Raw genomic sequence first — 25,876 nt, forward strand, 5'->3', positions numbered from 1 at the left:
TGGGATTACAGGTGTGTAACCACCCCACCCAGGTTCCTCATTGTTTGAGCCTAAGAAATTACTACTGACCTCCATGGCTGAAAGCAACTGTTTTGTTTGTGGGTTGGGGTTGGGGAGAATTAGTTGAGGCTCAGCTAGGTGGTCCTTGCTGGAGGAGTCTCCTGCACTTGCAGCCAAGTGTCAGTTGGTTATCTGAGGATGCATGGCGTCCACTATGACACACACACATGCCTGACAGTAGTTGCTGGCCCTTGGCTGGGAGCTTACTGGTGTCAACCAGAGTGTCTACAAGTGACCTTTCCAGTTTGGTTTTCACAGGTCCTCTGACTTTGTAGTAGTGCATGGCTTCTCACAGAGTCCCAATGTGACCACATAAAACCTTCATGGCTTTTCTGTCTGAGCCTTGAACTTTCCAAGACAACCATATCCTGTTGGTCCAAGCCTGGATGGGTCCACATTTAATTCCTCCTGCTGGGACCAGTGCCAAAGATTCTAGGCCACATTGAAAGCTGTTACCCTGAGGGTGGCAATGAGGGCAATGGGCCACATTGAAAGCTGTTACCCTGAGGGTCTCTCAGATGAGAGAGAGACACTCATCTGAGGCCTGAGCACATGGCTTTCTCCCTCTCCAGACTCTTTCCTGGGCAGATTTGATAAACAACCACATTTCACAGTGTTTTCTCAGGTCTGCTAATGGTTAACCAGCCAACAAAGCAAGGACTTTGGTTGGCTCTGGAATGGTGCAGCCCCAGGAAAGCAAGAAAGAGCAGCTTTTAGCAGTTCTGGGGGTCTCGCCATAGGGAATTCTTTGCTGCTTTGCCATTTTTGAGAAAATTTTTTCTAAAGAAAAACATGTCACAAAATTTGAATTCCAAAAAAGCATAGGAAGAGCTGGCAGGGTGGCTCAGGGATAGGAGGGCCTGCCTAGCGAGCCTGAGGCCCTGAGTTCAAATAAAAAAAGGAGAAGAAAACTTTTGGGGAACTGACAGAAATTAGTCTACACAGTATGTAATGATGGAGGGCCTGGGGAATACGGCTTGGAAGACCTGGGTGTGAATCCTTCCTTGGCCTCCTGAGAAGTGCAGTCTTGGACGTGGTGTGGGTTTTGAGCTTATCTGGGTTTTAATTTCCCTCTCTCTAAAATGCAAAGAGCAATGCCTATCTTGCCAGGGCTGTTAAAGATTAAATAAGGTAAGATTGTAGAAAGCCTGGTGTGGTCCCTGGCGTATAAAGTTCAATCAGTGTTGGTTTTTTCCTTCCCACCCTGGGCCATTTATTGGCTAATAAGATGTATAGGAAAAATAATTCGTGAGAGTTGCTTGTATGCCAAGTGTGTGCTAAGTGGTCTATATAGTTAATATTCTCATAACAGCCCTGGAAAATGTCAGTGAAAAACAGAGAGGTTAAGTCAGTTCTCCCAGGTCACATAGCCAATGGAGGTGGAGCCGAAATTTAAATTCAGGAATATGAGGCTGGATTCCATATGCTTAGGTAGTTTTGGGGTCTGTGTTTGGGGCATGGAGGAGGCATATTTTGAGGCCCCCATTGGGATTAGCCAGATGAAAGTGTACTGGTGTAGGAGTAAGGGGACTAGATTTTCAGTCTTTGGTCTGAGTATGGCCTTCAGGAGAGGAACTGTCCTGTCTATGAAATGGGAGCATCAGGTTAAATGATGGGCAAAGTCTTTTCCAGCTTTGACAGTCTGTGGTTCTGAAATTTAGATTTTAATCTAGTCACGTGCAGAGTACAGTATGAAGCATCTTTATTCTTGACACCCTGGGAAAGACAAAAGCTTTGTGGTTCAGCTACGCTGTGATTGACTTAAAATTTTATTTTTGTTGAAACCATACTTGCACATAATATTTTTAAAGGCCCTGAGAAGTTAGAATGAAAAAAATATAAGTCCTTTACCTCCTTCCTCCCTGCCCCCCCAGTTCTACTATGAGAAGCAAACCACCGTTGACTTTTTCAGCTGCTGCTTCTGGTTGAGTCTGCAGAGTTACAGCATGGACTTTGGCTCTGTTGCGTTTTGTATCCTTCCTTTTTTTCCATTTGGACAAGCCAGTCAGGAGAGAGGTTAGCCAAAAGCCAGCAGAAGTGACACAGTCAGCCTGCCTGGAATGTCCTGGTGGGCGGATGCCTGCTTCCAACAGAGGCCACGCTGAACGATGTCTAGCACTTTCCAAGGCTGGGCTGTGAACTTAACATGTTGCCCTGATTCTAAACCTCACACTAGTTATAAAGTTGACCTTGTATTTCCTAACACCATCCTGATGAATGTGCACATGGATTGTATAATCCTCCTGAAATCTAATGCTAGTGAATTTGTCTTTTTTTTGGTGGCGGTGGTGGGGGAAGGTCTTAAGGAACCATGGTAAGCCTCCTGGCATAAACATGAAAAAAAGTTCACTAGTGGTTGAATTCAATAAAATGCTGTGTTTTAGCAATTCTGCATCCTGTTACTCAAAGAATCCTGTGGGTTCAAGAATGTGTGTGGCCATAACCGGAAAAGCCTCAGGTCTGTCAGTCTTTTCAGCTGTGCCTGTGCTGGCGTGTGCACACAGGGTTGTTATGTCATTCCTGTCCTTCCTCAGGGCCTCAGGGGGCTGACCCCTGCGCAGGGCAGCTGCAGGGGCTGGTGACTTTTGCCCTTTATGGGCCTTGGACCACGGGCTGTTGAAATGTTCTTTTGTAACTGGGTCACTTCTATTTCTAGTGGCTTGTGCCTATGTAATGGGAACTAAAAAGATGCATTGAAAGTGAGTGTTTTCCAAATTAACAGACATTCTCAATAATAACTGGCTCATATTATTTAAAAAAATAGAGAGGCCACGAAGTACCAAGACTGAAGAGCAGTTTCAAAATAAAAGACATCAGAGATAGGACAACTAAATGTAATATAAGAATCCTGGATTGCATCCCAGACCAGGAAAATCTTTTTTCCTTTACTGTCAAAGACATTAGTGGAATTGTAGATGCAATTTGGAAAAAAACTATAAATCAGATTAATAACATTGTAGCATTGTTCATTTTCTGATTTGGATCCCTGTCTTCAGTTATATAAGGAGATAGCTTCATCTTTCTTAGAAAATGTACCCCGAGATATTCAAAGGTAAAGGGGCAAGTATGTCTTAATTTACCCTCATTTTCTCCAAGTCTGGAATTATTTTAAAATAAAAAGTTTTAGCTGAGGCACAAGGATCAGCCTTGGGGAGGCAAGTGTGAGGTCAGTCTGGGCTACCTAGGGAGATGTTATCTCAAAAAACAAAAAAACCCTTTATCCTCATTCCCAGACCTACTGACTCTCCTAACTCAGCTTCCAAATGGCAGCGCCTCCCTTTGCCTGTGGAAACTTGACGTTGAGCGTAGATTCAGAGCAAGGCTGTGAGGGTCTGTTCTGGAGGAGAGGCTGGGTACTCACCCGCTTGTCTGGAACACACTGTAGACAAGTTAGAGTTCAAAGCTGAGCCCTTCATCAGGAGAGGAATCCGTTCTACACGGCCTTTAAAAAGCTTCCCAAGCTTTGAAAAGCTCAGAGGAGGGAAACCTACAGGTACAAACCACCATGATCCTCTTGTTGGTCAGAACCAGGGTGGGCAGGGCAGTACGGTGACAAGGGCTGGGGCTAGGAGCAGGGTCTGGCCTTGTCACCAAAGCTGTTGAGGGGTCCAGGGCCTGTCCAGGGTCTGGAGCTAGGCAACACCCACACTGAGGTTAGAGACCCTGTGCTTTGTCCTACCACCCCTTTAAACAGCTTAAAGGGAGAACTTTCTGGAAAGTCACAGGAGTCACTGATAGGACATTGCTGGATCCTGTGCTGAGGGAAGCCTCGCACTGTTTCAGTTGTCCCTGGTAGGCTTGGTTTATGTGTGTTGTCCTGCACAGCTATTAACTCCCCCCCCCCAAAAAAAAAAAGTGTCCTCGCTTGGTTTTAAACTAGGTGGCCATGTTATCGCATGATCACAGATGGGAGCAGAGATAAGGTCTCACCGCTTCTCCATTGCTACCCCTTGTTTTCCTCCTCCCTCTCTCTCCTCCTCTTTCCCTTCCTCTCTTTCTCCTCCTCTTTCCCTTCCTCTCTTTCTCCTTCTCTCTTCCTCTCCCTCTCTGCCCTCTAGCTTCCTCTGTTTTGATCTCCAAGTAGGGGCTTATATCAGAAATATGGCATCAAGGTGCCCCCATGGTGTGGGGGACAGTTTAGCAGACCCTCCAGAAGGCCTCTCAGTTCTAGGCTTGAGGTGGGGAAGAAGCGAGTCAGAACAGACAGAGGCAGGCTGCAGGTCTTCTTCCAGCAGGGATCCTGGGGTGGCCCCAACTTGAAGATGCTAGTATTTTCTTCCTTTTTCTTTGCTTTCACTTTTCTATAATTGTGAGGCAGTTTTAGCACTGATGTGGAATCCGGCCTGTACGATGACCGGGAGAGCTGTGGCCCAGGGCAGGGCAGGGCTGGCTCCAGCTCCCTGGTGGTCTTCACCCTTGCTCCCTCTTCTCCACCTCTGTGTGACTCCTGTGCCTTCATCCCTGTCTAGTTTGTCTCCCTCAGCCTCACTGTACCCTGGCGCACTCTTTTTTTTTTTCAGTACTTGGGCTTGAACTTGGGCCCCTTGACTCATGCCCCCACCCCCATCCTTCACTGTTTTTGAGATAGGGTCTTGTGCTTTTGTGTCAGATTGTGATCCTCCCACCTATGCTTCTTACATCGCTGGGATTATTGGTAAGGGCCAGCACACCCGGCTTTTTGTTGTTGTTGCCGGTACTGGAGTTTGAACTCAGGGCTTCATGCTTATAAGACAGACACTACAGCTTGAATCACACCTCCAGCCCCTGACTTGTTCGTTGAGGTGGGGTTTTGCGCCCTCAGGGTGAACTTTTTTCACCCTGGCTAGCCTTGAACTGTGATTCTCCTGTCTCTGCCTCCTGAGTAGCTGGGGTTACAGATGTGAGCCACCACACCCAGCCCTGTTTTGTTTGTTGAGGCAGGATCTTACTTTATAGCCCATCCGTACAAGTAAAAGATTGAACTTCCAATCCTTCTACTTCAGCCTCCCTAGTGCAGGGATTATAGGCATGAACCATCACACCTGGCTTACCCTGCACAGACTTTTAGCTTCTGCCCCTATCATAGGCTTCTTCAAACAATCATATTGTCCCAACTCCCCTTCTGGAGAGCCCCTGCCTGTGGGAGCTGGGGCTAAGAGAAGAAAACCCAGTCTGCAAGGAGGATAGGCAGCCTGAGGACCCGAGGAACACAAACCCACAAAAAGGTCTAGGTCGGTGCCGTCCAACCTGGCAGCCACTAGCCATGGGCAACTAAATAAATTATAATTCAAGTTAATTAAAGTGAAATAAAAAGTTTATGGCACCATCCACATCCAGCATTCATGTAGCCACTGTGACCATGGCTTCTCTATGGAATGACAGATATGGAGTGTGACCATCACAGAAAGCCTGTCAAGGTGGAGAGCCCTGGCACCTCCTGGAAGTGGTTTTTTGGTGCGTTTCAGCAGCTATAGATTGGATGGGTCTGGAGAGCAGTTTGTAGTAAGTCTCTCATCACTGGTCAGCAAGGCAGAATGTTTCTGTGATGCCTTTTGTCATGATTCTAGAATGTTCTACAATCCCAACAGGGACGTGACCATTGCTCTAGAGTAGTACTTCCCTAACCCCGGCTGCTCTGCTGCTGTCATCTTCTTTGCCACATCCTAGTACTGCAGGTCCTCTATTCCAGTTGTCCCTACACTGATTCATCTTTTCACTCCAGTTGGTCTGAAGAGGGAACTTCCTGACTCAAGTGGGAAATCACCCAAGGAGAAGGCATTCTTTTTTGGGGGGAGGGGGATTATTGGGGTGGGGATTACTGGGATTGGAACTTGGGGCCTTGCACATGCTAGGCAAGCACTGTATCACTGAGCTACACCCCCAGTCCCTGGCTTTTTGAGACAGGGTCTCACTGTGCAGCTCAAGCCAGCCCCAAACTTGTGATCCTCCTGCCCTCTTGCCATGCTTGAATTAAGAAGTTTTAAAAATCTGTGTTAATTACTAAATATGATAATAAACCTATTACATGTTAACATAGATAATGTATTTTTGAAAAAAGACATTTTCCCCAAAAATTAATGTATATTTTTGTTTGCTTGTTTTGTGACAGGTTCTATATAATCCAGGGTGGACTTGAACTCACAGTCCTCCTGCCTCTTCCTCCCTAGTCCTGGGATTACAGGCATGCTCCTTTATACTGTGCTGTTTTATGTGTTACCACAAGTCTCTTTAATGTCAGGTTTAATAGCCTATTCTCATGCCGGGTGCTGGTGGCTCATGCCTGTAATCCTTGCTACTCAGGAGGCAGAGATCAGGAGGATGACAGTTTGAAGCCAGCCGAGGGAAATAGTTCCTCAAGACCCTATCTCGAAAAACCCATCACAGAAATAGGGCTGGTGGAATCTCTCAAGGTGAAGACCCTGAGGTCAAGTCCCAGTACCCCAAAAAAAAAAAAACTCATTCTTGGGCTGGCAGATGGCTCAAGCAGTAAAGTGCTTGCCCAGCAAGCGTGAGGTCCTGAGTTCAAGCCCTAGTGCTATCAAAAAAAAGGAGTGGGTTCTCCTACCTGCTTCTGCATTCCATTTCTTTTCTTTTTTACTTTATAAGGAAGAGCTATTTATTTATTTAGCATAGGGGGGGCGGAAGTCCAAACACCACATTGTAGGCTCTTGCAAGGGCTGGGTTCCCACATCCCAATGCAGTGGAAATGTGTGTTTACCTCTGTTTGCATTTCATCTCTTCCACATGTTGTGTGGCTCTGCAAAACTACAGGGAATGCCTGAGAAGATGAAGGTGAAAAAGGCAGAGTCTTACCTTTTCTTTTTTTTTTTTTTTTTAATCAGTGGGACTGGGGTTTGAACTTGGGACTGCACACTTGCAAAGTAGGTGCTCTTCTGCTTGAACCACACCTCCAATCCATTTTGCTCTGGTTATTTTTAGAGATTGGGGGAGGGGGTGCGTTCCTCAGGAACTATCTACCAGTGCTGGCCTTGAACTGTGATCCTCCGAATCTCAGCCTCCCAAGTAGCTCCTCCCATGTCAGGGAGGAGTCTTACTTTATTGTGCAAATGAGTTCCACCTTGCAGATTCCCTGAAAAGGTCCCATGGACTCCTCCTCCACAAGGTTCCCGCAGACCACACTTTAAGAACCAATGATGACCAATTGCCCATTGGACTAAAAGACTAAGATGTGTGCCTTTGTCTCCTGGAAGATGCCATAGAACCTCAGGCAGAAATGACATCACTGGCTCACTCCAATGGTTCCTGCTGAGCCCGTTTTACAGGGTCATTGCCAGGTTCAGCCCATGCCTGAGAAGACTCACTCTACAAACCCAAGTGGAGTATTTATAAACGGCATTACATTACCAAGGAGCCTGGGGAGTGCAAGTCATCACTGATATTTGGGACAGTTATTTTTAAAAAGCCAGCGTCCCATCTTTATCTCACTTGGTTCTGGGGGCACCTCTGTGAAGGGAAAAGCCGCCAGTCATTCCCAGCTTACGAGAGAGGTGATCAAGGCTTGGAGAAGCGGATTAGCCAGAAAACAGGGACTCATCCCCAGTGTGGTGACACTGGCACCCTGTTTTCAAGGCACACTGGCTCTGGCCAGCTTGGCTTAGTCCTTATCTGATGCAAGGCTGTGTTTTTGACACACTGACACATTCAGACAGGGAGGCTGTGCCACCGTCAGCGATTCTCTGCTGGAATAAATTACCCTCTGTGAGTCACCAGCTGCAAAGATCTGCTGCCTCCACCACGCAGATGGAACCGGTTTAAACTCCTTGGAGTGCAGATTTAAAAATCAGCTGGTGAACACACTACTAAAGGTCTCCTCCTCCTGAGATAGTTTTGTCCTTCTGAACTACTCCCCTTCGTGGGTCGGGGAGTATTTTCCCTGCAGGGAAAACAGCTTTCTCTGCACCCAGACTTTCCTGAAGCCACCCCCACTGTCATCTCAGAAGACTCTTGCCTGTAAATGCTGGCAGGGGACAAAGAACCATGGTCAGATCCTTTCTTGAGCTAGGACATGGGGCAAAAAGCACACGTCCAACTGTGGCAAGTTGTTGTTAAGATGGATGTCAAGAAATCTTGAGGGCTGGGGGCATGGCTCAAGTGACAGAGCACCTGCCTAGCAAGTGTGAAGTCCTGAGTTCAAGTCCCAGTACTGCCAAAAAAAAAAAGGAAGAAATCTTGACAAAGTTAGATTGAGTTAAATTACCCATTCTTTTTTTCCTCCCCCCTCAGTCTTCTGTTTTACAAAGGTTTCTTTCAATTGCAAGTGATAAAAATTCAGTTAGCTTGAACAAAACAAAAACCAAAGATGGCTAGGCATAACATAAGCACTCGGGAGGCTGAGACAGGAAGAGTTCAAGGACAGCCTGGGCCACACAGTGAGACACTGTCTCAAAAGAAACTCCCCCAATAAAACCAGTTGGGCGCAGTGGCTCACAGCTGTAACCCTAGCTACTTGGGAGGTAAACATCGAGGATTGAGGTTTGAGACCATCTCAGGAACAAAAAAGCTAGTGAGACCCCCATCTCAACCAATAAAAAAAGTGGATGTGGTAGGGTATAACTGTCATCCCAACCGTCCTTCCAGCTATGCAGAAGGTTGTAAATTGGAAGATCGCAGTCCAGGCCAGCCTGAACAAAATATATGAGACACTGTCTGAAAAATAAAGCCAAAAAAAAAAAAAAAAAAGACTGCAGGGCATTAGCTCAAGAGGTGGAGTGCCTGCCACACAAGCATGAGGCTCTGAGTTCAAACTCCATACTGCCAAAAAAAGATATTAAAAACAAAGTCCAAAAACAAAGGTGATAGTGGGGGTGGGGTTGTGTAGACTCAGGAAAAAGGAATTATTCTATCAGAGGAATGTAAGGTACTACTGAGTTCAGAGGCTCAACTTGGTCCTCTCTCTGTCTCTCTTCACCCCTTCTCTTAGGCTCTTCCCTCATGGTGCCAAGATGGCTGCTTTCTGCTCCAGGTTTTCATCCCATCCTTTCAAGCTTTTCTTTTTGCTAACACTTTCAGAAAAGTCCCAGAATGAATGAAGTCTCATTGGTTCTGATAAGTCCTGTCTCTCGAAACCCAAAGCATCCCTGTGGCTAAGAGTAGGCACATCTGATTGGCCAGGGTCACATGGGTCACATGACTACTACTGGGACCAGTGTTGCCCTACCAGGAACTGAGAGGTGGGTCCCAGGTGACAGGGTTGTGAAGTTGGGCAGGCAGAAAGGATTTTGGGTCCTGGGCTCCCACACCCCAGTTCTTCTGGGGAATTGTTACTCAAGTAGCTATAATCCTTTGGCAAAGTGAGAGAACTGGGTTGGCTTTTCCATGGAAGACCAGTGTTGTGTTTAGCTCTGAACAAATGTTGGATGAACAGGTGTGTTGATGGGGGACCTCAGCTGGTCATTCGTCATCACTCATTTTCAGAGGGAAGCTTGTTGTCATGTCCATCCCTTGGGCTCCATACCCTTCGATGGTCACACTCTTAATACATATCATTACAAATGGTGTTAACCAGGCTGGGAGGCCCTGAAGAATCACCCGAGGAGTCTTTTAAAAGACTCTGCAGCCAGGTAACAATTTTATAAAACCCAAATTTATCAGGCCATGCTCCTGCTTATACAAATCCCCCATGAAATTTTACTATAATTAAAACCAACAGGGCTGGGCACAGTAGCTCATTTCTGGAATCCCAGCTACTCAAGAGGCAGAGATGGGAGGATTGTGGTTTAAGACTTTAGCCTAGGCAAAAAGTGAGATCCCCCACACATACTTGACAAATGAACTGGCTGAAGGAGTGCATGCCTGTGATCCTAGCTAAATAGGAGGCCCTAAGTAGGTAGATTGAGGTCTGAGGCTGGGCCCAGGCAAAAATGCAAGACCCTATCTGAAAAATAACTAAAAGCAAAAAGGGTCGGAGTTGTCATTCAGGTGGTAGAGCACCTGCCTAGCAAGCCTGAGTTCAACGCCTAGAACCACAAAAAGCTGAGTATAGTGGTACATTCCTGTAATCTCAACATTCAGGAGGCTGAAGCGAAAGGATGAGAGGATCTTTTTTTTTTTTTTTGGTGGGACTGGGGTTTGAACTGAGAACCTCATACTTACAAACCAGACACTCTACCACTTGAGCCACTCCTCCAGTCCATTTTGCTGTGGTTATTTTATAGATGAGGTCTTGTGAAATTATTTGCCCAGGTTGGCCTTTTGAACCATGATCCTCCCTAGAAGCTAGGATTACAGGGGTGAGCCTCCAGCGCCCAGCTGAAGCAAGAGAATCTTGAGTTCTAGACCAGCCTGGACTACATAGCAAGACCCTGTCTCCCAAAAAGAAAAGACTATAAACCTGTCCTCTAACCCCCCCACTTCTCTACCTGAGAGGCAGTTTTCTATATCGGTTCATGTGTTTTATGTAATTGTGGATTTGCTTCTGGGAGTTGTGTTATGTGGCGCCTTTGTTTTTCAGTTTAAATTATTAGTTGCTCTTGTCCCACTAAGAAAGATGAGATTTGGGTCTTTTCCCTCCCTCCGTCTCCTCACCTTCCCACTTTCCCCTACCTTCCCCGTCCTCCCAGCAGAGTTCCATGGTGGTCAGTATTTGGTGAGCACACCGTTGCAGCTACATAAGTACTTTTTAATCAAGCCACGTAGTGAGCTGTGGTTACTTTTCTGTGCTGTGCTAGAATGCATTCTTCAATCATTTCTGACATTGGGTACATGGAAAGTAATTTGAGAATACATTTGGGGAAAGAAAAACCCTGGTTATGTGGACCCAGGTTAAAAGGTTTGATTTTGAGATGACTTAAGGCCAAAGGAAGAGAAGTATCAGAGAGAAGAATAGAGGAGGGAGGCTGTCAAGGCCCGGGATTGTAATCAGAGACTTGGATTCAACAATAGCTAAACCTCTTTTTTGGTGAAAGAGGAGAAGCAGAAAGTCTTCTGGAAAGAAAGACTATAACCCTGCAACACCCCCACCCCGCCATGACTTCCCTTTGTGCATGGGATGGTGTTGAAATGTCTTCATGTGGCACACATGCTTTCCTTGTTCCAGCCCTCCCACGTGCCATCCCTGCCAGGTGAAGTCTGATTCTCCTCAAGGCCTGGCTTGGTGACACTTTCCTTGGGTGACGTCCCAGTTGTATGTCTGTTGCACAGTGCACATTCCACACCAAATCGTATTTATCTATTTAAATCTTGGCTCTGCCATTTTCCAGTTCTGCAACTTTGGGCAAGCTACCTAGCTTCCCTGTGCCTCATTTTCCTCCTTTATAAGATGTGGGCCTTCCAGATAGGGTTGTTAGCGGTCGCACAGGTTGATGGGGTTTAAGCCCTTACAGTAGCACCTGCCACCCCATAAATCACCAGCCTGTTCTCTACATTCTTCTTTCCCCACAAAGTCAGAGTTGGTAAGTTAAATTCACAAGTGCCCAGAACAGAGTTTGACAAGTCAGATGTCTCCAGGGGCTGAGCAGGGAGCCAGAATGAGGGATTCAGGTATCAGGTGGAGACTGGAGTGGGTAGTGTCTAAGGGGACAACCTTCTCCACATCTGGCTAACATTTGTCCGGTAGGCGTGGGGACACAGGGCTCCCAGGTCACCTGATGATTTTTTAATGAGAAATCTGAGAATCTACTTTTTTTAAATAAGAGTTTTCCTACATTTACTGCACAGTATCCAAGCCTCTTGGCCCCATCAGCTACTGGTTTGGCGCCCAGAGCTCAGTTTACAGAGTGCCCCAGGGGCAGGGGGAGGATGTGAATTGCCTGGGCCATAGACTAACCGATCTGGTCCTTAGTTTTGTCACTTTTGGTGTGAGCATGGATAGTGTCCCCCCCCCAGGGAGGTGACCATGAGGCTCTAGTCACGCAGTGGATACAGCTGGCAAAGTGCCTGCCTTCCTGTGTGATAGGTTACTATGGCTATTGTGTCAGCTACCTTTGCCTCAAGGGAGTCTTCCCCGACCCATGGTTTTTGTTAGGGTCTCTTTCCATGAGGAAAATTTGTATGCATTTATTGATTACCTACTGTGAGCCCTGGAATTGTTGAATGCTTTCATTTTCTCTAAGAGCCCTCCCTAGGAGGTAGAAAGAACTAATTTGGTAGGTATACAGGTGGTTCATAAGCTCCAGAAAGAGGTTTAGCCACTGTTGAATCCAAGTCTCTGATTACAATCTTGGGGCTTGACAGCAAGCTGCCTCCCATTTACTAGAAGCCGGGTCTGGCAGAAGCTGGGTGGGGCTGTGCTGTTCCCTGGGACACCTCAAGGCATGTGTGGCCCTTCCCATGGAGAGCAAATCTAGTTTATTCTCTGCCTTCAGAAGCTGTTGCAGGTGATCCCAGGCCTGGCCTGGCAGGAGAAAAAGCAGGAAAAGCCAGAATGATGGTGACACAGTTTGGGGGCACAAAACCTATGTCAGAAGTAGGATTTAGGCTCCAGAGCCACAGAACTCCTGTGGGAGACAGAGGCACATTCTCTTCTCCTGGAATCCAGCAGCATTTTCAAACTCACCCAGCAGCCCATGGCTTGAGATGATGAAGGAGAGGAATTGGAAGAACTGACCAGAGCTACCTCTGAGGCCCCTTCCATTTCGAGGGTAGAGATCCAGATTTTCCAGATTGTGAGGAAGATTCTTCCCACCAGTGGAGCAAGTGTGTCACCAGCAGGGTGGCTGTTTAGTCTTGGGGAGTGCCTTTGGCTCACGGTCATGCCCTGTTCCTTCTCCGAGTATCAGTTTCCCCTTTCTCAAACTCACGCATGCACACACATGCCCCCAAACGCCTCCCACCCAGGTGTGCAAATGCTAAAGGGAACAGAGTAAGAGGGGAAACTGGGCATGAGAAGTATTGACCTGATCCCCAATATGGACTCCTAGACCCAGAACTAAATTTCCTTTTTCTTATGTCCTTCCTTATACTTCACAGGCCTGGTTTCTGGACTTTTGAGATATGATTAAGCCTGGCACAAATCACTTTCCTGTTCCTTCCTTCCAAACTCTTTTTTTTTTTTTTGTGGGACTGGGTTTTGAACACAGAGCTTTGCACTTGCAAAGCAGGCATTCTACTGTTTGAGCCACATCTCCAGTCCATTTTGCTCTGGTTATTTTGGAGATAGGGGTCTCATGCTGGCCTCCAAACACAATCCTCCCTATCTCAGCCTCCCAAGTAGCTAAGAATATAGGCATGAGCCACTAGCACCCAGCTCCTTCCAAATTTTTGTAGAAGCCCAGCTTCCTAGTTGCCACCTCCCTGATGGGTGGCTACCCTTTTATCTCTTGCCATTGTCTTTATTCCAGACCTCTGGCTCCCTTAGTTTCTTGAAAGCATCATGTTATTCCATCCAGCCTATCAGCTGAGCGAGGGCTCCTTGCCTGCTTGGGATTCCCTTTTCCTCTCCCTCCCCCATGTGACTGTGCTCCAGGCTGCTGTGTGGATACTGCTCCTCTGGAGGTTCTCTGCTGTGCAGGTGTCCATTCTCATGGTGGCACACTGACTTCTCTAGAATGGACTGTGATATCTGCCCTGCCCACTAAACAAAGTGCCCTGAGGGCAGAATGTGTGCAAGGCCCAGCAGAGGTCTGGCTTGCGGGAAATCCGCACTCAGTGTTTACCATTGCTACATCGTTTGGTTGAAGGCTTTGTGGGGCTGTGGGAAATGGGGCTGTCACATTGGCTTTCACTGCGCGATTGCATGTTCCTCCCCTGAAGGCCTGGACAGTTTTTTCTTTTCTTTTTCAGAAGGGTTTGAACTCAGGGCTTCACACTTGCTAGGCAGGCACTCTACCTCTAGAGCCACTTCACCAGCCCTTTTTGCTTTAGTTATTTTGGAGATAGAGTCACTTTTTGCTTAGGTTGGCCTGGACTATTTCCTGCCATCATTGGAATGACAGCCGTGAGCTATCATGCCCATCTGTTAGTTGAGATGAGATCTTACAAACTTTTTGCCTGGGCTGGCCTTGAACTACAATCCTCCTGATCTCAGCTTCTTGAGTAGCTAGGATTATAGGCCCTGGTCACATTATTTTTTATTCTTTTATTATTATTATTTTACAGAACCAGGGGTTGAATTCAGAACCTCACACTTGCTAGGGAAGTGCTCCACCACTTGAACCACACTCCAGTCCTTTTGTTTTTAGTTTGTTTTTCAGAGAGGGTCCTGTGCTGACTTTGCCTGGGCTGGTCTCAGACTGTGATCTTCCTACCTCTAACTCCCGAGTAACTGGGATTATAGCAGTGTGCCACCATGTCTGGGCACACTGTAAGATACATTACACGCACATTTCCTCAGTCACACTAACCAGTTTCAAGTGCTCAGAAGCATCACGTGACTGCTGGCCATTCCAACAGCACAGATTCTGGGTCATTTTCTCCTTGGCTGCAAGTTCTTTGGGTGGCGCTGATGTAGACACTGTCGTGTGAAGGTGTTGGCTTAGGGGTCTGTACCACGTGTCAAGTCCTTCCTGGTGTTGTGATTAGGTGAAGCAGGTGTGCACAGATTCCTTCTTGACCCTGATCTCTATTCCTGTCGCAGGATGCCCGTCAGAAGTTCCGCTCTGTTCTGGTTGAGGCGACGGTAAAACTGGATGAGCTGGTAAAGAAAATTGGCAAGGCTGTGGAGGACTCAAAGCCCTACTGGGAGGCACGGAGGGTGGCGAGGCAGGTAAGACCATCCTGCAGATGTCTCTTATCTCCACCTGACACCCTAACTGCGTTTTGGGGGCACGTTTTGTTTTCTGTACCCTCCATTCAGGTTAATAGCACCCATTCTGTGTGGCTTTGAATATGGCTACATTTGAAGTGAACTTCCTATCCTCCCCCATATGCTTTATTCCAGCTCACAACACTTTAATAGGGTGTGGGTGTTGGCATTTGGAAGACCCTGCAAGTGGACGCCGTGAGCTGTCTGAGTTGTGCCTGGGTCCCTGAGGTGGGCAGCTGGGCCCACAGGATGTATGACTGTGTGCCTCCTCTTCTCCCAGTGACCATCTGAGGGGCAGCAGAAGGATCACTCCCTAGAGACTCTGGCTCTTTGTCTGGAGGACCCAATTAAGGAGCAGAGGAACTCAGAAGAGATGGGGCAGTGGGGTAGGGGTAGGGTTACACTCAGGTGGTTGCTGGGGCCTGCGTGGAAATTGGTTCAGGTTTCTGAGTGTGTCTTCCCTTGATCACCACTGATGTGATATGGTGCAAGTTGCTGCTTGTCACCTCCCAGCCTCTGAGAGTCAGGCTCTGTGACCAGAGAAGTAAAAGGGTCCCCAGTAGTTAACTGGTACCTGCTGAGTGCCAGACCCTGGGCTGGGGGCTTTCCACATACCATAGCTCACTTGACTTGTGACCCAGTGTCTCATCCTCATGAATCACCAGCCCTGTGGCGTGTCTTGGGATAAGAGCTCAGATTTTCCCCAAAGATCTAAGCAGTTGTTTCAAATTACAATTTAGTATCAAGTACCCAGGTGTCTCCCTATTGCACACTTACCTGCGTACAGAAGTCTCCCCTTGTAAGAAAATGTTTAGTGACCAACCACACACATGGTTTTGAGCACCTGCCGTATGTGTGCACAGCACAGGTTGTGAGAACCATGTAGGAGATGGCAGTAGGGTGGACCTTTGTAACAGGAAGTCCCAGAAAAGTAAGATCAGACCCAAACAGGATGAAAGCCAGGATTTAACTGGATTTGAAATGGAAGCTTCCAGTCACCATCTCTGCCACCTTCAGCCCCCATTCCCTGATTTGCTTTTCCTCTGTCATCCTTGACTTTGGTCAGAGTTTGTGTGTCTACAGTAAACCAAGCTCACAGGACAGGAAGTTTTGCCTGTTTGGTTTGTTCCAATGCCAGCATACAGAAGGTATTCAAATGTCAAATGAACAAAAATATGGAGAAACAAGTGAGTGATGGGACTACGGAGTCACCAGCAGATCAGATGTTCCCTGCTGCCTCCAAGACAGGAGGCTTTTCCTCCCCATGGCCTCTTTCCTCTAACTCTTTCCTGCCTCGTAGCGAGGCGGGCAGAGGGGCAGGAACCCATGGGCACATCCAGCTTCGTGTGGGTTGTGTTCATAGAAATCGCACTTGGTGGGTGTGTCCCCAGTTGACTGTGACAACTGGAATAGATTTTAAACCACTCTCTTTTCTGGATCCAAATTGTTTTTGATGGGAGAAGAGGTAGGAGGGAGCTGGGTTGGGAGGCTCCCAGTTTGCTAGGACACAGAAGATTGGCGTCTCTTCTTCCTCTCTGGCTAGAGAGAACAGTAATCATGAGAGTCACTGAGTCTCTTGGGCAAGCCACTCTGTCGTCAGGGTAATTAGATATGCCTAGGCCCCAGGGTGACCGACTCACTGCAGTGGGCAGAGCCCAAGATGAGTATTGAGGGGATTGTGTCCAGCTTGGTACCCGCAAAGTTTCTGTGAGCTGACTGCACACCCCCACCCCCCCACCCCCCCAACTTGCCCATGGGGAAGGAGGAAAGGGAGAGCAGCCCCCGCCCATAGCCCCAAGGGACCTTGCTGGTTTCTAGCCAAGGAGCCAGAAGGATGCTCAAAGACGGAGACAGGCACGGATGTTACATTTCATGTCTGTGGATGGCAGGTCACCTGGGCTTGGGCCAGATGGCATGAGTGTTCCTCTGACCTTCCTGATGCTGCCAAGTGGGGCTTCCTGTTTTCTTCCTCTGCTTTGTCCACACCCCTTCCTTTTTATATTTACAAACCCTCCTGACTGCCCAGCGAGGACGGTGTCAGAGAATCCTTGAAGGCAGTTCTGTGAGGAATATGTCCTAAGTGTCAGCGCCCTCCTCTTCAAAATGCTGATGGTCCAGGAATCAGCACAATTCCTAGGACTTACGTGACATGTGTCTAATCGTGACATCTTCATGTGAGCTTGGGTTTCAGCTTCATTTAAGAGAATTAGGATTTATTTGGGAAATTTAGAAAGTAGACAAAAAGAAGAAAATGAGTCCCAATACATCCTGTTACATTTCATGCATACCCCCTTCTCTCTCCCTCCTCTTCCTTCTCTCTCTCCCTCTGTCTCCCAAATCAGGTTTTTCTTAATGGTGGCTTTATACATCTGGAAGCCTGTGTCTATATACCCAGTGTCTCAATCAGACGACAGAGGGGACTTTCAAAGGGAAAACTGTTTCCTGTGATTGGGTTTTCTTTCTTTTTTGTGGTACTAGGGATTGAACTCAGGGCCTCATGGATGAAAGGCAAACTAAATCACTGAGCTATATCCCCAGCCCTGTGACTGGGTTTTCTATAAAGAGTTTCTGTAGTTGTTGGGTCAGTAGAAATTGTATCTGTCCATCAAAAATGTGCTCTGACTTTGTTGTTCCTGATGTCAACTCATTTTCCTACCAGTGAGTCAGATCCAATCCTGTGATCTTGAAAACCAAGTTTTAAGTGCTGCCAGGGAAGAAGACAGATCATGACATTTTCTTCTGTGCAGGGTGGGGTCCGGGAATTTGCTTGTAGTTCTTGGAGAGTTTTTGTCCTTGAGCTGAGCTCGATGATAAGGCTGCTTTGACAAATCTGGCAGCCCCTCTGGCCTTAGAGGTGTGGCAAGGAGCAGGTGACTCAGGAATGCGGAATGGCAGAGTGTATCTCATTTACTTTACTCCTTGGGGTCTGTCTGGTCGAATGGTAGTTTCAGATCTGTCATTTTATCACTGCCAGTCAAAACTTTGTTGTTGTTGTTCCTTTAAAAAAGCCAGCTGGGTGCTGATGGCTCATACCTGCAATCCTAGCTACTTGGAAGACTCAGATCAGGAGGATTGTGACTTGAGGTCAGCCCGAGCAAATAGTTCATGAGACCCCATCTCCAAAATAACCCAAAAAAACCAACTGGAGGTGTGGCTCAAGCAGTAAAGCTCCTGTTTTGCAAGCATGAAGCCCTGAGTTCAAATCCCAGTCCCACAAACACACACACACATATCTGCAGCTACTTGGGAGGTAGAGGCAAGAGGATCAACAGTTCAAGGCCAGCCAGAGCAAAAAGGTAGCAAGACCCTCAAAAACAAAATTAAGGACTGGAGGTATCACTCCAGTAGTAATGTGCTTACCTAGCTGTGTGAGGCCCTGGGTTCAAACCCCAGTATCACATCAAAACAAAAAAAGTTGTGGTAAAACATACATAACATAAAACTTATCATCCAAACCACTTTAAAAATATATAGTTCTGAGCTGGGGATGTGGCTCAAGTAGTAGATTATCTACTTAGGCCTTGAGTTCAATCCCCAGTACCCAAAAATAAATAAATACATAAAGATAAACAAATAGTTCTGTGACATTCAGTGCCTTCACTTTGTTGTACAAGTCGCATCACCAGCCATCTGCAGAACTTTTTCATCTTAAGCTAAAATCCTGTATCCATTAAAAATAACTCTCCATTCCTCCCTTCCCCCGGCCCCTCCCACCTCCGCCACCATCATTCTGCTTTCTGTTCCTATGACTTTGACTGCTCTGGTCACCTCCTAGAAGTAGCAAGGAATCTACAGTGTGTGTCTTTGTGTGACTGACTCATTTCACTTAGTGAAATGTCCTCCATGTTCATCCACGTTGTGCCACGTGCAGAACTTACTTCCTTTTGAAGTGGGATGCTGTTCCATTGCAAATGTACCATCTTCGTTCATCCTTCATCTCTCGGCATTGTTATTTTTAAATGGTTGGGATATGTCAGAAGAGAGCAGAGCCAATGCAAACCAAGATGGTGAGGGATAGTCAGTACTCAGCATTGCTTGGAGGCTGTTCATGGGGCCATGTGAGGCCATGTTCTAGATTTAACCTCTTTTAGGAAAGTAGGTGAATGAGAAAACATTTGAAATCCGCACAGTGACTTTGCTAGGGGACAGGTGACAAGGCATGACCTGGAGCCAGAATGCTAGACCTCGAATCTGTCACCACACAATAGCTGGGGGACTGTTGGTGGGTCTGTACCTTAATTTCTTCACAAGATGGAGTTGTATATCAGTTAGCTTTTTGCCACAAATCAAACCACCTGGTAACTTAGTGGTTGAACACTTATTTAGCTTATGGTTTTGTGGGTAGTTTTTGTGATCACGGACTTAGCTGATTCTTAGCTGATGGTGGACTGGCTCATCTTGAATGGCCTCATCTTCAATCAGTTGGCCACTTATCAGCTGGGACGGCAGGGATGACTGGGCCACATGTATCTCTTATCCAGCAGGCCAGCCTGGTTCTTTAAATGTGGTGTTGGGAACAGAAGGTACATGCCTTTCTCAGGCCTCTGTTTGTTTTATTTTGTTGTCCTTCCGCTGACTAGAGTAGTCACATGGCCAGTCCTAATTCAGGAGGTGGAGAAAGACAATCTTATCTGCAAAGTATTAGAGCCATTTTTGTGATTACCATAGCGATTGGATTAGGACACACAAAGCATTTGGATTAAAGAAATGTATTATTCCAGATGTATTTTTCTATCAAATTATTGTATATCTATAGTGACTCTGCTGCCTGAACAACAAAACAGGCCAGCTCATGACTGTAATCCCAGCTACTTGAGAGGTAGAGATCTAGAGGGTCAATGTTTGAGGCCAGCCCAGGTAAAAAGTTAGTGAGATTCCACTTCAACAAACAAGCTGGGCATGACAGTACCTGCATGTAATCCCAGCTACATGGGAGGCATAGATAGGAGGATCTTGGTCTGAGGCCAGCCTAGGTGAAAGTAAGAGACCCTACCTGAAAAAATAAAGCAAAAAAGGCTGTGGGTGTAGCTTAAGTGGTAGAATGCTTTAGTTCAAACCTCAGTACCGCAAAAAAAAAAACCAAAACAAAACAAAAAATATGAAACCCTAAGGATGGAGTAAGACACGGACACGTGGACAGTGTAGAGATTTGGGAGAGGGGGCCAAGCAGGCTTGAGAGCTTGTAAGGACAACACGAGGTGGAGGGAGTAGCAGACTTACCTTTTGCCTGATCCAAAGATCTCTGAGCCCAAAGGGCTGATGTGGTAGGGCCTTGAACCTGGAGAGTGGTGTTTCTGATGAAATGAAAGAGATCAAGGTCATGGCAGAACCCTCTGCGTTCTTATGTTAATTCCAAGAGGAGCAGTGTTGGAGTCTTCCTTTGCTAGGAGATTCTGTTCCTGACTTTTGGGAAAACCCTCCATGGGTGGAGACACAGGGGCTGAGGTTCTGCCAAGGTGGGATAGAAACTCAAGGATATGTCAGTGTGGGTTAGAACTTTCTTGTCCCCTCTTAGGAGTCTTTTATTATTTATTTATTTTTAGCAGTCCTGGGGTTTGAACTGAGGTCCTCGTGCTTGCTAGGCAGGTGCTCTACCACTTGAGCCACTCCTCCAGCCCTTTTTGCTTCGGATATTTTGGAGGTAGAGTCTTGCTTTTTACCCAGCCAGCCTGGATCATTTTCCTCCTATTTTATATTTCCTCCCATAACTGGTATGATAGGCACCTGCCATCACGCCCAGCTTTTTAGTGGTTGAGATGAGGTCTCGCTAACTTTTTGGCCTTGAACCTGGGCTGACCTTCCAAGTAGCTAGGATTACAGGCATAAGCCACTGGCTTCTGGCGTGATTTTTTTTTTTTTTGAGACAAGATCTAGCTATGTAGCCCAGGCTGGCCTTGAACGTGTGAGTCTTGTACCTCAGTTTCCCCAATGATGAGATTGCAGGCATGTACCATGACACCTGGCTGCTGATTCTCTTTATTCTATTGCCATGAACACTGAATTACCCAGAACTGAGGTATTGCTCCTCGGGGCAGTCGAGGGGTGGGATCCTGAAAGATTTCAGACACAGCATTTTTATCAAACTGATGAATTCATAACTTTGTTTCATGAGTATTTCTGTTTAAAGACACCTTAACATATATAGTACACAAATAATTATATCTAGTATATCTTTATAATAAAACACTAGGCAAGAAAGCCTGAACGTTTTCCTGACTCTGGGTGATGTGACTAAATCTCACTGTGCTGTTGGATCTGTTGTGATTTCTCGGGCAGTGACACCAAGTGAGTCCACAAATACAGCCCCTCTCTGTCTTTTCATAGCTTCATTGTGCTCTATAGATGTTCCTTTAGCCCCTGTGACAGCAAGCTCATACTCAGATTGGCAAATTTCCTGTTCCTCTTTCTGGATGTGTTGTGCTGTTGACTCATTAGCTGAACTCATGGTCAACAGAAACCATGAGCCAAAACTCATGCCTGAATGATGCTTAGCTCACACGGATTGGCTCCATGAGGCCTCTCACTGGCTGCTTTTATTTTATGGCGCCAGGAACTACTTCATCACTGTACTTGGGGGCCAATTTAAATAACAAAATCAACCAGAAACACAAAAATGGAAAACATGGTGTTAAGAAGACTTGCGGAGAGGACACCGGTTTACAGAGTGAGAGCAGAAACAGAAGGCAGGGTGTCGCCTCCACTGGGAAGGTGCCTTGAAAGGTGTTTTCCTCACTCTATGCATGTCTGTGAAAGACACTGGAAGCATAACCCCACACACACCCATATTGATTTGGGTAATTACAAATAAAGTTTAGGGAGCAGGCACATTCGCAAATATGGGACCAGTGACTAATGAGGATCAGCTGTGCTTGCCGAGCAACGAGCCAGTTAGGAGTGCTTGGTTGTCAGTGCTCTGTTGTCAGTCACTGGCCCACCTAGGGAGTGAGGCCTTGGGGTGGGTGGGATGCTGCCCACTAAGAAAGGCTGGGAGAAAGGTGCACTTGAGTCCTGCAGGCCGAGAGGGAGGCTGTGGAAAGAAGAGAGCAGAGATCTGAGGAGTGAGCCCTGTGGAAGTGAATGTGCAGAGGTGTCAGCTTGGGGGGGACTTGGGGAAGGAGGCTCAGGAGAGCGGAAAGGCCAGGCAGAGAAGGAGTGGTGTAGGCCACCTTACAGAGGTGGCCTGGCCTTCCGATGAGGTTGAGAAGCTGCTAACTCCACAGGGCTCTTGAGTAGAGGGTGAACATTGTCTTTGAGTGGTTGATTAGACATCAGTGCCAAATACAGGTCCCTGTATGGATGGCAACATCATTTTTTGAGCTCGAACAATGTGTTAGGTGCCATGCCTTCTGCTGTGTGTCGAAGAGATTTTATTTCTCTTTCCTTCTGTGAACCCATTTTACAGATGAGGAGCCTGAAGACAGTCTTGGAACCTGAGGACCTATGCTTGGGCCTTTCTGGTTTGGGATCCTCATCTGAGAGGACATGAAAGGGGGCAGAAGCCAAAAGACGCAGGGTCCACCCACAGCCCTGCTTGATGGAGGATAGTGGGCAGCTGGGTCTGTGTTAGGTACAGCATTTATATCAAGGTGACGAGGTGAGCTCAGTGTCTTTATGCTGAGGGGAATAATGACCCCATGGACAGTACAATAAAGGGCCCAGAATGCGGGCTCTGTGAGGACAGCAGCAAAGACTGAACCCAAGCCAGCCTGGTTCTGTCTGCTGTTGATGCTGGGCACCTAGAGGGCACCTGGGGACAGTGGGCAAGCCTGGATGACATGTGGGACCTCTGAGTAGAGTGGGACTGAGGAACAATGATTTGCAGATTGTGAGCCGTCCATGCATTTATTCCTCTTTGTGGCCCCTGCCTTCCAGGCCGGGACAACTGAGAATTTCTTGTCCCCAGTAGTCTGTGGTCCTTGAAAATGTCTTATGGAGCTCTGTCAATTCCCCTGAGAGGTCCCTGTGGCTTTGTCATGCTTCCCTTCTTCTGCCCTGCCAGTTCTCACCAGGGGACTTGGGTGAGGAGGTCTGACTTGGTGACGTCCATCCCTGTGGCCCTGGTCACCTTTTTCTGGGTGGCCAGAGACCAGTTCCTGGGAACTGCGTCATCTGCTGCCTGAGGTAAGGGCACACAGCAGAGTGAGGGACATTTGTCCGAAAGCAGGGAGATTTATGACAAGAGAGAAGGAGGGTAATTAACCCTCTGTCGCCTGGTCCAGTCTTGGCTGGAGATTCTAGGGCACACCAGCTGCATTTGGAAGCCTGATTCTTGAATTAGGATGGTCTGAGGGGGAAAATGGATGGTGACTTCCACCTGGCCAAAGCTTCTGGCACCAAACAAGTCTTGGCTATAGTGAGACCATAGTGCCTAGGGCCACCCTTAGGGTGGGATGAACCTCCTTCTCAGCCAGGTGTCCTGGGCTGGAGCTGGAGCTTTCCCTTCTGGTGGTGCCATAAGCCACTTGTATTTGACCATTCCCTGCTCACAGTTGGCAGGAAGCTTGGCTGAGAGGCTGGTTGCCATGAGGGCCTGAGCCAGACAGCATTAGGCAGGAGGATCCTGGACAGTTTGCCTTTCCTTGTCCCTTTGGCTTCTCACTGAGGCATGCTTGGTCCCCAGCAAGCACTAATGGATGGGCGACAGAGTGTTTTCTGGAGCTAACAGATGTGGTTTGTCACCAAAATAGCTGCTAGAGGGGAAGCAGGGTGGATTTTTTGAAACCATGAAACTCCTCGGATATTTCTTTGTAACTGCTCTGCATTTTTACTAAAGCTGTGGCATTGAGGTAGACAGCGCCCTTCTTCCCCTTTCTGCAAACCACAGGCGTGGAAGAGTTGCTGGCTGATTCATTTATCAATCGCAATCAGTTTGGATGTATTTCTGGTACCAGTTTTGTCAACACAGGTACATTTTTTATGTTGCCAGGCAACAAAGTATGGACCCTGGCCAAATGGCAACATTTCTCTTCAGTGTGCCTTTCTGTTCCTGTTCTTGATCTTGGGGATACCCTTTCTTTCCTTCCTTCCTTTGTACTTCCTCTTCCCAACCCCCCTTCTATGGAAATCTACCCCTAGGAACCCAATGGACTGGGCTGGGGCTGTAGCTCAGGATACAGCACTTACCTAGCCTTGGCAAGGCCCTCAGTTCCATCCCCAGCACCAGGGGCCAGGGTCGGGGAGCCAGGCATCGTGGTACATGCCTGCAATCTCAGCATTCAGGAGGTTGAGGCAAGAGGATCGAGAGTTCGAGGCCAGCCTGGACTATATAGCCAGACCTTGTCTCAAAAACCAAACAAAAAGAACCTGCTGAGCTTATTCACGCTGACAATTAGTCCAAGTATAGTTTAGAGACTGATGGTCTCTCTGGACTTTGAAGTAATTCTGACCTAAAACCTTTCTGTAGCTTGGGACAGTCTACTTCTGGTCTGGCTGAACTACTTACTGTTCATTCCCAGCTCAGGGCTTATCACAGCCAACTGCCTCCTGGCTGTGTGGGTAGAAGGCACATATGCAGTACCAAGTGAGAATGCCCAGAAGTCTAGCCCCAGGTAGAGTTTTCTTGTCTGTCCTGCCTTCCCTTCTTCTTTCTAGGCCCTTGTGCATGGTAAATATACATGTTAGAAAGCACCTGTAGTGGGCTCTTTTGAGAACAGTTATTACAAGAAAATCATGGCATATTAAGGCACTGTACTAATTTATGTAGGCTCCCCTTCTGTCTGATTCTGTTCTATCACCCAAGGGCATAAGAAAATACACAGATGAAGTTCTGCAGCCTGAAATTCTAAAATTTCTGCTGTCCTGTGCACAAAATAATGACTTTATATTAAGAATTGTATTTGTCTGCAAGTAACAGAGGATTCAAAGGCAGTGACCTAAACATACCAGGATTCCTCCTGTCACCGAAAAGACATGAATTAGGCAATCTGGGATAGGTTCTGTGACTCCATGGTCACCTGCATGAGACCTTATCTCACCTGAAACCTGTGTCTTATCTTCTGCTCTGTTCTGAGTGAGTCCCATTCTTAACGCCTCATGGTCCAAGGTGGCTCCAGGAGCTCCGACAACCACATCTGAATTTGAGTAGGAAAAGAGAAAGGGAAGGGTCACATGCTCCTTCTATTTTAAACAATCTACTCAGTCTCACACCTCACACTGCTTCCATTTCATGGCTAGAACCCAGTCATACAGTCATAGGTGGCTGTCAGAGAGGCCCGGTTTGGGCTCATCCAGCTGCTGTTCATAAAGAAGAGGAGAATGGATGTTTGACTCTGCCACATCTGTCCTGTGGGTCTTCCAGAAAGGCTTTGGTTGGAGAGACTTAACTCAGGCCTCATGATTGCTAGGCTTGCTAGTCAGGTGCTCCATCCCTTGAACCACTCCACCAGCCCAAGAAGACTTCTTTTGCTTGTGTTGTGTTGGACTTCTGTGAGGGCATGCTGATGTAAATGTATGTGTTTTGTAAACTCCCCAAAGCCATTCAGACTTTCTTTTGAAAATATCACCTAAATGACTTGTTTCCCATTGCCATGTCTTCGGGGCAAGCCTTTCTGGTTTTCCTACCTCCTGGTGCTCCATCTCTCCCCACTGCCTCCCAGCCAAATTATTTTGCTAGAGCCAGTTCTGTGATGGGTAATTTCATGTGTCAGCTTGGCGGGCCATGGCATCCAGGTGCACGGTTAAACATTATTCTACATGTTTCTGCAAGGCTGTTTTTGAATGAAAGTGACATTTAAATCAGTGGATTCTGAATGACCAGATTGCTCTCTGTGATGGAGGAGGGACAATAGGACAGCGGAGACTGAGCAGCAGAGACCACAGCACCAGCTTCTCCCTGGGTCTCCAGCCTGCAGATTTGGGGCTCACCAGCCTGCAGATTTGGGGCTCACCAGCCTCCATGACCACATGAGCTGGTTCCTTATCTCTCTCTGTATGCATACACGAAGTTCTGGAAGCTTCGGAGGCTGGACCCTGTCCTCCCAGCTGCACCTCTCTCTGCTGCTTCAGTGAGCACCCCATCCCCACAGTTGCCAGGACACCATGTTTTACTCACGGTTTGAGTAGTCATGGCATGTTCTGTGTTATTGCGTGTTCTGTTCTCCTTTTCTCCCCAGGCTACAGATGGTAGCCATTAGCCAC

The 25,876-nt window shown here is 47.2% G+C and overlaps 1 protein-coding gene across 1 annotated transcript in view; it reads left to right on the plus strand.

Annotated features, from left to right (window-relative positions):
• The window catches only part of Sh3bp5 (SH3 domain binding protein 5), a 65,985-nt gene that overhangs the window by 12,798 nt on the left and 27,311 nt on the right, over positions 1-25,876 (plus strand). The window contains exon 3 of the mRNA XM_020173085.2: positions 14,573-14,701. Coding sequence (XP_020028674.2) covers positions 14,573-14,701 — 129 coding nt within the window. The remainder of the gene's footprint in view (positions 1-14,572; positions 14,702-25,876) is intronic.

Source organism: Castor canadensis, chromosome 10 (genome assembly GCF_047511655.1).
Source record: "Castor canadensis chromosome 10, mCasCan1.hap1v2, whole genome shotgun sequence".
Classification (NCBI taxonomy): domain Eukaryota; kingdom Metazoa; phylum Chordata; class Mammalia; order Rodentia; family Castoridae; genus Castor; species Castor canadensis.